Here is a 12,006-nt window from a genome sequence, read left to right as displayed (position 1 = left end):
GGAGGTTGTAGCGGGCTCATATATATATGATTTGGCATCATATGAAACTAGAAAAACCTAAGGAATCCATTAGTACCAACCATGTCGACTAGCTTGTCGTGAAGGAGGTTAAATAACGCTCCAAACTTGCGATAAATTTAGGCAAGGAAAACCTGGCATGGCAATTTTCAAAGGGGTCCCTTGACCTCTGACCTCAAGATATGTGAATGAAAATGGGTTCTATGGGTACCCACGAGTCTCCCCTTTACAAACATGCCCACTTTATGATAATCACATGCAGTTTGGGGCAAGTCAAGTCAGCACACTGACACACTGACAGCTTTTGTAGCCTGTTGGCCTTCAGCTTGCCATGTTATGATTTGAGCATATTTTTTATGCTAAATGCAGTACCTGTAAAGGTTTCTGGAAAATATTTGTCATTGTTTTGTGTTGTTAATTGATTTCCAATAATAAATATATACATACATTTGCATAAAGCAGCATATTTGTCCACTCCTATGTTGATAGGAGTATTCAATACTTGACAAATCTTTCTTTGAGGTACATTTTGAACAGACAAAAAATGTGCAATTAATTTGCAATTAATCGTGATTAACTATGGACAATCATGTTTAGAAATTGCAAAAAATTCAAATACTTTGTTAGGTGTGTTTGTATGAAAAAAGATGGAGCCTATTTTTTATTTCCTTCTTAAGTTCTTAACATGATAATTTTTCAAATGTAATATTGCTAATATTGTTTGGGTCTATACAATAGGCAGAGCCATTTTCAATACTATAGAAAAACAGTTAAAGTAAATTATTAAAAATGTATATCAAAATATGTGCAACAATAAAAGGTATTTGAAGAACGACCCAAAGCCTCCATCTCTACAAACCTACATCATTTAAAACAGAGATGTATTCTTTGATTGCTATATTGCGTTTATTGCCTTCTGTTATTGAAACATTTTAAAATCCCATCACCTTTTAAAACCCATCTCATCTAAGTTATAAACCAATTAACCTCCAACTGTCGATAAATTAGCATCCAGTTCTCTTCAAAAATTTCTTTGTACTCTTTCTGACCTTTGAGATGCTCTCCCTCAAGCTGGGTGACCGCTGCCTGCGAGTGGTGGTGGTAGCCATGGTGGTGGTGGTTTCCATGATTGTGGTGGACATATCGGATACCGCCAGCGGGGTGGCAGAGGTGGTGTCGGTGGTCAACACAGAGAGCGAGTCCCCGACAAGACGCAGGTTCCCCTCCACCTGCACGCTGGGGTCATTTTCTGCTGCCAGTTTGAGCACCTGGAGACCGTTGTAGTAGAGCCCTGAAATCTGACCCTGGAAGGGCCGACCCTTATCATGACCGCCAATTTTAATGGCTGCCTGGCTGTTAAAGATGGTCAACTGTCTCCCTAAAGTTAGATAGAGACACAGAGAAAGAAAGAAGTGGAAAAAGGGAGGGAATGGTGGAGCAGACATAGAGAAGTCATACGGGAGAGCTTCTACAGGAACATCATTTGAACCAGGTGGGCTTTAGTGATTATAACATTAATACTTAGTAATTTATTTAAAACTTAATTAGATGTTTAAAGGGGGAAGTTTATGATTTAGACTTTACACATGCAGGTTACAACCATCAAAGAAGGGTTATATATTTACATGTCTATTTAAGTGTTTTAATAGGACGGAGTCATTTTGAATTATCACTCTAGTTCTGTGTGGTAGAAAATTACTGAAATGCCCCTTTGCTTTGCAACCTTTGACGTGAGAGGTTCAGACTGTCCAGCTGTAAAGATTGTCTTAATTTCTTGAGATATGCTTTTTGGGAACTGGTTCTGACTGGTTTTGGTGGTTTGAGAAAGACAAGATAGCGAAGAAGACACCCCTCTTTATAACCTTGTTCTCATGGCAGCTTGGCTATAACTAAGCTAGTGGTGAGGGGGGCTTAGCAAGCTGACTCTGAGCAGCATCTGATGCGTGGAGTCTACTTCCTGGTATCAGTGCTTTAATAAATACATTAATTCAAGACAACAGAGAGTTTTTCTCCATTCATCAGTAGGGAAAAAAGAGCAGACGTTTTCCCAGGATATTTATTTATCTCTAAACTCCAGAACAGATGGTGCAAGAATGCAAATCTTATGGCTGCTTTTTGGAGAGAGGGGTAAATTATTAAAATGGCAGTCTTGCTATACTTCAGACTGTGTAAAGCTTAATGACAATAAAAGCTGAATACCCCTATCTCCGCTGACTTCATCAGCCATTAGGCCACTGATACATGCTCTGCTCTGGGCTCCCCCTAGTCCAATTGTTTCACCTCCTGAAAGGGGCAATGGTATCTAACAGCATCACTGTCAGCAGCCTCACTGATAAGCAGTGTTACATCAGAGGAGGAGGACTGCAGTAATGGGCCCATCTCTGGAGAATACTTATTAGCCAAGTTATTGGCTGCAAACAGTGATCTACTTTAACAGCCTGTCAGGGCTGTTTTGTCGCAGCAAAAAAACTTGGGAGTCTGACGTGGTCGTTGTATTACAAGGTAAGGCAATACAAGGTTGCAGGGACAAGAAAGGGGCAATAAATGAATTTGGTGTGATCACATCCAGGAGTTATATTTTAAAATGTTCAGTTTATGGGAAACATACAACGGAGTATTAGGGCCACATTGATGGAAAAAAAATTCTGAGATTTCGAGAATAAAGTCATAATATTACGAGAAAAAAATCGAAATTTAATGAGAATAAAGTCAAACTATTTAAAGAAAAAAAAGGTAGCAATATAAAGTCATAACTTTACGAGAAAAAAGTAATTTCCTACAAAAGAGGCAATTTCCCCTAGTTCCGTGTGGTTCTTTCTTTAGAATAAACTCAGTTTCTTGCACAATTTTTTCAAGGTCCTGATACTGATGATAATGTGGTGCTGATGTGCCAAAAGATTAAGTATTTTGTTATTTGTGAAACCTATACTTAAGTATAACTTCACAAGATGCTCCATGTTCCTCATTTTCACACAGGTGGCACGCTGCTCTATTTCCCCTCTAAAATAACACGTCATTACTAATTTATAATATTATGACTTTATTCTCATAATACCATGACTTTTTTTCTCTTAAACTTCTGACTTTATTTTCATAATATTACGACTTTTTTCTCGTAAACATATGAATTTATTCTCATAATATTAAAAAAAATGAATTCTCGTAAACCTATGACATTTGGCTCTAATACTCCGTCGTAGGGACGAGACCTGCATGGTGAACTTTTGTCACATTAGTTTCACTGGTGTTAATGTAAATGTTACACAGCATTTTAATGATTTTTATGTAGAATAATTACACACAGTCTCTAATTACACACAGTGGTTAAGGGGGACGATAGAGGGTTAGACAAGGGTTATGTATTTTTAGTTATTGGTTTAAAATCTTTGTTAGCTTTTCCACAAGGTGTAAGGATGGCAAGTATGCTATACCTGTTCACTTTGAGAGTTATTTTGAATTCCACTTGAAGCTATTGTGGTCATCAAAATTCATAGCCAATATAAAGTCCAATTAAAACGGATGTATACATCTGGGTAACTCGATCCTTGTCACCCTTATCTTCTGGCACTGCACCAGGGGAAAGGTTATTTAGTGGTTATTTCAAGGGTTAATTAATTAATCAATTAATTTTTACCTTTATCGAGTAGCCACTCGTCAACTACCCGACCAAGTCTGTATGGGATTCTTTGTCTGGCAATAGCCAGTCGTTCATTATCATAGTGTCCTTCAAAGAATTTGGAGAGACAGATTAAAGGTTAAAGTCTGCAAGCTGAAAGATCACATGGTTAGAAACAGTGTTATAATGGCTAGCAGGTTTAACAAGTTATCAATTTTAACCCAGCTGCGAGTTAAAAGAAACTTGTGCTTTACTTAGTGTTATCTAGTTATTACAGCGTTAATGCTAATTAGAGTAATGTTTAGGCTATTTATAATGTGCTACACTAGTTAGAGTTATTTAGCTATTTTTTTAAGCAAAGCATAATCTTAAGTAAATACCAATTACAGTCAAATGTAAAATTATTTTATGTACTGTATAAAAAAAGAGGTTAATTCAGGTTAACATAAGAAAACATTAAGAAAATCAACCACTTCAACAAAGACAATCAGGAAAACAGTTAAACAGTTGCATTTAGACAGTGATACAATTACAGCAGAAACATTATTAGCCTTTAAATTTGACTGGAGTCATTATAGAGGGCCAAAGTCTCACCCCACTTCTCTTACACAATGTATTTTTATAATAAACTGCGTGATATACAAGATGATTTACTGCAGCTCCCATGAAATATTGACAGCATGTCTCAAAAACTCATGGGAGCTGTATTTGTTGAATCCTAAAAAAATTTCTTCATACAAGATTTCCAGACATTATTAACAAATCCAGTAGTGGATACATATTTTACTCTACGCCAGTACCTCATTTCAGCTTTTTGGAAAGATCTATGAATTGTTTTTTAATGCAAAACCACATTGTATAATCAGGGCTGATATGACAGAAGCTGCTCTCAAGTGGGACAGGACTTCAGCTCTCTATTGAACACATGCAAACACAGAAGAGTAGTTAATCGAATGGAAACTAAAACAGGAAATATACTGTTTGATACAAACTTTATCAGTATGAATTGTGCATTTAATATTACTACCATAAATACTTTTCATTCAGTCTTGTACTGATCTAGCAAAGAGGGTCTGTCAATCATCAGCCACAACGTTCTGACTTTACCAGTAAATTGTTGTTGACATTATTTATAAATTATTACGTGTGTCGGGTGCCTTGTTCCATGTAGAGTTTATCAGGAACAGGTTATCTGAAAACTTGTTTAACCCACATATTATGAATGAAAATGTAAATAATTAGGTAAAAATTAATAAAGAAATAAATAACAGTTTAAATTCAACCATGTTGTAGGACAATGAATGGATAAAAAGGATTAGGATTACAGCGCAACATGGAAAAGCAGGCCCAGTACATGACTGTGCATGACAATTAAAGTGAAGCTTACGTAGACTATGTTTGTTCTGTAAGCTTTAATATACAGCAGGTTTTAAAATAAGTGAAGCATTCATTGATTCTTTGGAGAGCTACAGGCGGTGCCCTTATGTTTTTGCCTCACACAAATGTTAGGAGATGTTGTATATTACATGTTTTATGTCCATTTAAAGCCATTTTGTTTCCTTATACTCTTAATTATCACCTGTACGATGTACAGTCACTTAGCGTCTCTCAAAGGGGGCGTTCAGAGAACATCGGGGGGCGCTGGAAGCAATATTTTTGAAAGCGGGGCGTTGGGGCACACACAGACACACACACAAACGCCCAATAACATATTGGGCGTTTGTGTGTGTGTCTGTTTTTAATGCCAGTTTAGACCCACATTCGAATGCATTTTTTCACAATTTTATCATTAGACTTGCTTTTACCATCGTCATCATCTGAAGCTTTTTTCGATGAGGCTTTCCCTGCTCAAGACAAGGCTTTTTTTCTGAATCGCTTGTGTGCAGCTTTTTCACGAGGGACACACTGGATAGAGCGACACACTGGATAGAGCGACCGACCGTTTGGATAGAGCAGCCGACCGTCTGGATAGAGAGAGCAACCGTCTGGATAGAGAGAGAAACCGACCGTCTGGATAGAGCGACCGACCGTCTGGATAGAGAGAGCAACTGACTGGATAGAGCGACAGACCGTCTGGATAGAGTGACCGACCGTCTGGATAGAGAGTGCAACCGACTGGATAGAGCGACCGACCGTCTGGATAGAGAGAGCAACCGGCTGGATAGAGCGACAGACTGTCTGGATAGAGAGAGCAACCGACTGGATAGAGCGACCGACCGTCTGGATAGAGCGACTGACCGACTGGATCAAGCAAGCGACTGACTGGATCGAGCGAGCAACTGACTGGATCGAGCGAGCAACTGACTGGATCGAGCGGACAACAGACTAGATCAAGCGAGTGACTGACTGGATCGAGTGACCGACTGGACAGAGTGAGCGACCGACTGGACAGAGCGAGTGTCTGACTGGACAGAGCGAGCGACCGACTGGACGGAGCGAGCGACTGACTGGATCTAGCAAATGAACAACTGGGGCCTCATGTATAAACGGTGCGCACGTACTAAAATGTTGCGTACGCTGTGTTTCACGCTCACGCCGGGATGTATAAAAATCAACGTGACGTGAGAATGTGCGGACCGTGCCGCAAACTCTAGACTAGTCGTGAAAATGTGCGGGCCGTCCTCCAAACTCTGTCATTTGGCAGTGTCAATCTACAAAGTACTGAAACTCGCTAAATGTGTAAAAATCATTTTTCCACTCAACTTACTGAGCTTTATTCATGATGTGGGATCAAAAAAAAAATCCACATATTTCTTAACTAGTTTGCGCATAATGTTTAACATCAGAGAGGCACAACAAAAACACATTTAAACTAATTTCCCAGCGATGACATGCCTTAACCACTGTGCCAAAACCAACATCGCGTGCTGCACAATGTGGCAAACCAGCGTGGTGCTCCAGGAGGCCTGTGCTCCAGGAGCTACAGATGGATGAACCGGACCCTGGCCCATCTAACAATGAGGCAAATGCAGCAGCTATACGGCGCCGTTTAGATGCGATACACAGAATGTAAAGCAACGAGGTAAGTTGAGACAAACATTTGTTTTTCAACAAGGTCTTTTACTGTATGACTTATCCCACCAAGAACGTCATTCATTCTTTTTAATTCGTTGCATATATATATATAGATATAGATATATCTATGTATATCCTTCATTGTATTGACAATCTCTCTCTGTGACTCAAGCACAGCGTATAGTATATATTTAGTGAGGACGCGGCCAGACCGGCGCCCCTCAGCAGTCGAGGCACGGGGCGCAGCTGACCGCGCGCCTTCGGAAGCCTTCGGAAGCCTTCGGAAGCCTTCGGAAGCCTTCGGGAGCGCACAGTCAGCTGCTGTGGAGACGCGTTGCGTTTGTTACTGGTTCCTGATGAAAGACCATCAAATTAAATATGTTTTCTAGCTTCCACCTCAGTAACAAACACTTCAATTTCACTCTGTGAAATTCTTCTTTTTTGTTCCTTTTCCAGCGTGATTTGCCGTTGTTATTTGGACAATAGGTGACAGCATGGCGCGTGTTTATAGTCATTTGCATAGTTATTAATGGGACGAGACAAGGCGGACCAAGTGGCACGTGCAGCTGCGCTCAATTTCACGTCAATTGGGATGTATAAAGGAAAGGTGCGCAGGAACAGGCGTGCGCACGGTTTTGTACATGTGAAAATTTCTGTGCGTACGTACTTTTCCAATTTTGTGAGTACGCCATCTTCCAGTGTGAAAGCTGCGCAGTCTTTTATACATGAGGCCCCTGGATCTTTTGTTATTTGGCATTCAATGTCATGCTTTTTTAATGATATAACACAGAATAATAATCAACATTAATATTCAGGGGAGACAATTAGCCTACATTTTAATTGATGGGGGGCAGTAAGGGACCTGGATAATAGAAAGGGGGTTGCTGGCCCTAAAAAGGTTGAGAACCACTGCTTTACAACAAAAGTACCTGTGTTTATGATTGCTGCTATGCACTTTAGTAATTTACCATTAGAATTTTTTAAAAAAACACTGATTACTGAGTGGGAGCTTGACATAGAGTGCATACACTACAAGCATAGCCATCACCATTACACAGTTTTTGATTTATGTACAACTGTGGCATGTGTGTGTGTGCTTTGAGCACCAGCTGGAGGCAGAGAGGGGAGTTGGTTTCCTCCCGCTATGCCAGCTGGTGCACCTGTTCTAAATAAGGTTAATTGGTTGATTGGTTCAGAGCAGGTTAAAGCACAGCCGGTCGTGATCACATTATGTATGTGGGTTTTTTGGTCTATGTGCATTACTACATTAGGTATGAGTGTACAAAGGTAGGTGAGCTTTAAATCTTTTTGAATCATGAAAATCTGTGTGCAAATTGTATCTTCTCCTTGTGTGCTTGTACAATATAGTCTTGATTTTGTTTGTTTGCCTTTGTGCCTATGCAGATCTGGTCAATATTTAATATGCAATGCCACAAGCCATGTGACTGAATTCTTTTAAACGCTATAAGCCAGAATATAATGTATCAATATAACTTCCAAATATGGAACTGATGATTTCATATGTTGTTTAGGACATGATGACACCTGAAATATATGTACCACTCTTATCCTCAGGCAGGGTAATTCATTACTATGTATATATTTATGTCTATGCACAGTATTTTATGTGATAGCATCTGACAGTTACCTGGACACCAAACATAACAACACTGAAATATAAAACACATATATGACTTGTTCATTATAGAGCTGAGCCCTGAAAGAATACAGTATAAATTGAGCCAATCTGTTTATGTAAAACAGACTTCATGGAAAGGTCACCTTGTTAGTGTTCACCAGAGGAAAAGATGAATGCAAATTTAAGCACGTTCACTACAAAATTGTTAATGTCAACAAGAATTTATCAGCTAGATTTATAGTAACATATTCACCCTGGTTAGTTAACACTGTCTCTTTAGACCAGAGGTTGGTAGATAAACAACAAATACATCTTATTTTAGACTTACAGTATATAGTACTTGAACCACATAAGTATTACATGTTTTGGAAACGTTTAGAAATGCAGCTTGGGCCACATATGCATTTCCCAAACAAACTCATGACAAGCCAATTTTAGAGGGAAGATTCTGTTTTACTTTACTGTAAATTAAGATATTTTTCTCATCTGCTACATCTTTCCCCATCTGTCTGCCAAACTGGCTGCAAAAAGGACAAGCGGCTGATGGAGATTCTTTCATTGCTAGATATACTTAGCAAGGCAGCTTGAGGCAAATTTATTAAGTTCAGATTATTATATTGTTTATGCAATATGGCATGTCCAGTTGTATGTGTGTGGCAACTTAACAGATAGCTTATAGAGTGATAAAATAACTAGACAGGAAAACTGAATTAAAATGGGCCACTGGGTAAATTGCCAATCAGTTTTTTTGCAAACAGTACATTTCACAAGTGCTCATTCAAGGATTTATGTTTGATAGGCAGACATGCAATCCTCTCTCACTTATCCAGATGCTCCATGCCATCTCTCTATGCATCATATAACCACATAGTCTGTCCCATCAGTCTTACCTGGGGGATAACGCTCAATGACCGGATGGTTGTCCACCTGGAGAGTGGCATTACCACCGCTGCGTGTGAAGCGCACTACATGGTACTTGCCGTCATTTACCATGACAGCAGGCTCATCGATGGTGATGTCATCTGTCCCCACGTTGAAGATGACACCGATTTTTCCTTGATCCTGCAGGTTGAAAACAAAGAATGTGAAACAAATAGTTCACTACATATTCACTCAAAATATGCAGACTATATAGAGTTTCCGTCTACTTCAGGGTTGTCGAGCCAGAGACCTTGTTTTAGCGGTGAAAAAGCGTATCTTTTGTGACATGGACAGTATGTCTCGTTCTTTCTTTAGGGTTCAGCATCGTTCCCCCTCAGCAGTCAGCTCAGGTTTCCTGATGTGGATGACTCTTGACAGAATCCTTCTGCTTCTCTTTTGGTTGACCAACTCCCTGTCAGCCTCTCCCTGCTCCTGCCAACCTTCCTCAAAGATCAAAGATGCTTCTCAAGCCAGCCTTTGGGTGGCACTAATAAGAAACATTGGAAACCAAACTGTGTGGGGTGTCTGTGCCTGTCTGGCCTTTGCACATTCGCTGCCTTGCAGTCTCTCTAAATACAACACAAGGTCAAAGTGCTAATGTGTGGTGACATTGTGAGAAACAGCACACGAATGTGAAGGAGCACAACATTGCACTTTAACTCTGCTGACTATCTGCAAACTGTTGGACTGCAATTACCTTTATAACTATGATGAAAATACAAATAACATAAGGTAGAAGACTCAATCATTACAGTATGACACAGTCTGAAGGTAAAGGTACACTGTAAACAATTGCTGTTAATTTACAGCAGAATTTCAACAGTATTAACCTGTTATTGCTAAAAACAGTGCTTTACTGTTAATACAAAAGAAAATCTGTTAAATTACGCTCATAGGCCGTTTTTTAACTGAACTATAATGTTTTCTTAAAAAACAGCACTTTACTGCTGATCAACTGTCTAAAGTATCATGAATAACAGTTTCATGCAGTATTTTTTGAATTCTGGGAAGAGCATTTCACCTGATCTGCACATGTGAGGCTGGATCCGTTCTTTTCTTCATCCATCCCCATCTTACTGATTATTTGGTGAGTAGTAATTTTATTTAATTAATAAATCTGTGCAAAGTTTATCAGTGATGTTTCCAGTTAGTTTGCATTACAGAATATGTGCATGTCATGATAGAGGGATTCAACAGCTAGCTAGAATTTCACAGATGATTGTACATTAATCGGACAACACAAGGAGCTCATTTTAATTTCTATGTATTCAAGTTAATATCTAAGTTAATGTGCTGACACATGTATTTTGCCAGTGAATTCATGCATAACGACGGTGTATACATTTTACAGTCTATGGAAGTCCCTTCAACATTTAAAGTAACATTAAGACTTCAGTGCATGTTGGTTATTGGGTGGTAATTCAGCAGAGCAGATACAAAATTGAAGGCAAGTTTATTTACTAGCTAACTAGTGTTTTTGAATGATATCTGAAAACCACATGTTCTATAGATCAGATGGTCAGAATATTCATAATTGATCAAAAAACAGTTTCTCAGCCAGTAATGCATACCACTCAACACAATTCATTTCAAACATTGACTAAAAATCCATGAAGTTGACTGAGGAAAATTCTTTCTAAGTTTCAGGTGAAACAGCAGGCAGCTATTGGCGCTGGATGGTCAGCCTTGAGGGCCACTTCATATGTGAGGGGATCCAGCCCACCTTCTTGATGGGGCTTGCTGCATTATTTTCCACCTTCTACACCTGCACGCTCAAATTAATCTCAAGGTTAGATACTTTCAGTAAAACCTGTATTTTTATTGTAGCATTAATCTAAGTGATTCACACAACTTGATTTTTACACAGTACCTGAAGAAACACTATCATTTTTCAGGTGCACCGTAGGAATAAACCCTGAGAGAGGCACCAAGGATGGACAGGGCAAAGTCTTCTCAAAGAAAACTGGCAAATTCACGAACTACAAGACAAGACTACAACCGTATATCCACATGTATCCACTCTGCTGATGGGACTCATGGACTTGAGTGGGACTTCATTTAAAATGGTGAGTTTACATTACATACATGATAAGAGGAAATGAGGGCTACACACGCTGATTTTGTATGTGAGAAGTTACAATGAAAGTTATGTTGGAACTCATATATCTCTCTCACACAGTCAGCGGGCTACCAAGGCTGGATTGAGAGAACTGGTGTCTTTGAGTGGGCCATAAGTCATTCACTAACTCACTCCCCCATTATCGCCCAATACTTGGACTTCCACACTTATCCATGTGCCTTGTTAGAGCCTGAATATTCATACTTGGACATGATTTCACATGTCTGGTGGTGTTGGTGCTCATTAGTATATAGACAAATTATTTTTTATTTAATGTTAATTTGTTTTTAAATTTGTACCACTGATATGCCTTAAGGCTCAGCAATATATTCAGTATATTCACATGTTACATGATATAAGGCAAAATATTATTTGAGAGTTTTGTTTTAACTCTATGATATAGCTCAACTCTCTGTAACTGTTCCACAAAGTAAGGTTAGTAAGATTGACAGATGTCTTCAGAAATGCTATTTCTTCTGAAATTTGGTTTGTTATCGGTGCCAGGTTTTTGTTGGCGCTGTGTTGAACTTCATATGAAAATAAAAAATAAAGTGCAATAAGATAAGCTGTAGATGTTCTTTTCTCACACATTGTACATGATTGGAAAATCAGTGAATTAGCTCTGTTCTTCACTCACATGTTGTTATGGTTTGCATTCTGTGCTTGTAGCCAGCTATA

The 12,006-nt window shown here is 39.0% G+C and overlaps 1 protein-coding gene and 1 long non-coding RNA gene across 11 annotated transcripts in view; one reads left to right on the top strand and one right to left on the bottom strand.

The window, feature by feature from the left end:
- The window catches only part of LOC119475837 (neurexin-2-like), a 194,796-nt gene that overhangs the window by 7,233 nt on the left and 175,557 nt on the right, over positions 1-12,006 (bottom strand). For 6 of the 10 annotated variants that reach the window (XM_037748897.1, XM_037748899.1, XM_037748896.1 and 3 more), the window contains 3 exons: positions 9,179-9,350; positions 3,653-3,742; positions 1,068-1,396 (listed from right to left, as the gene is read on the bottom strand). In XM_037748897.1, coding sequence (XP_037604825.1) covers positions 1,068-1,396; positions 3,653-3,742; positions 9,179-9,350 — 591 coding nt within the window. The remainder of the gene's footprint in view (positions 1-1,067; positions 1,397-3,652; positions 3,743-9,178; positions 9,351-12,006) is intronic. The other 4 variants (XM_037748903.1, XM_037748905.1, XM_037748901.1 and 1 more) reach the window with 1 other exon arrangement.
- Positions 10,874-11,533, top strand: LOC119475839. Its single transcript, XR_005203897.1, has 3 exons — positions 10,874-10,998; positions 11,105-11,275; positions 11,389-11,533. It is a non-coding gene; the product is annotated as an uncharacterized LOC119475839 (long non-coding RNA).

This window comes from Sebastes umbrosus, chromosome 17, assembly GCF_015220745.1.
Source record: "Sebastes umbrosus isolate fSebUmb1 chromosome 17, fSebUmb1.pri, whole genome shotgun sequence".
NCBI classification, from domain to species: domain Eukaryota; kingdom Metazoa; phylum Chordata; class Actinopteri; order Perciformes; family Sebastidae; genus Sebastes; species Sebastes umbrosus.
This window is presented reverse-complemented; position numbering and strand designations above follow the sequence as displayed.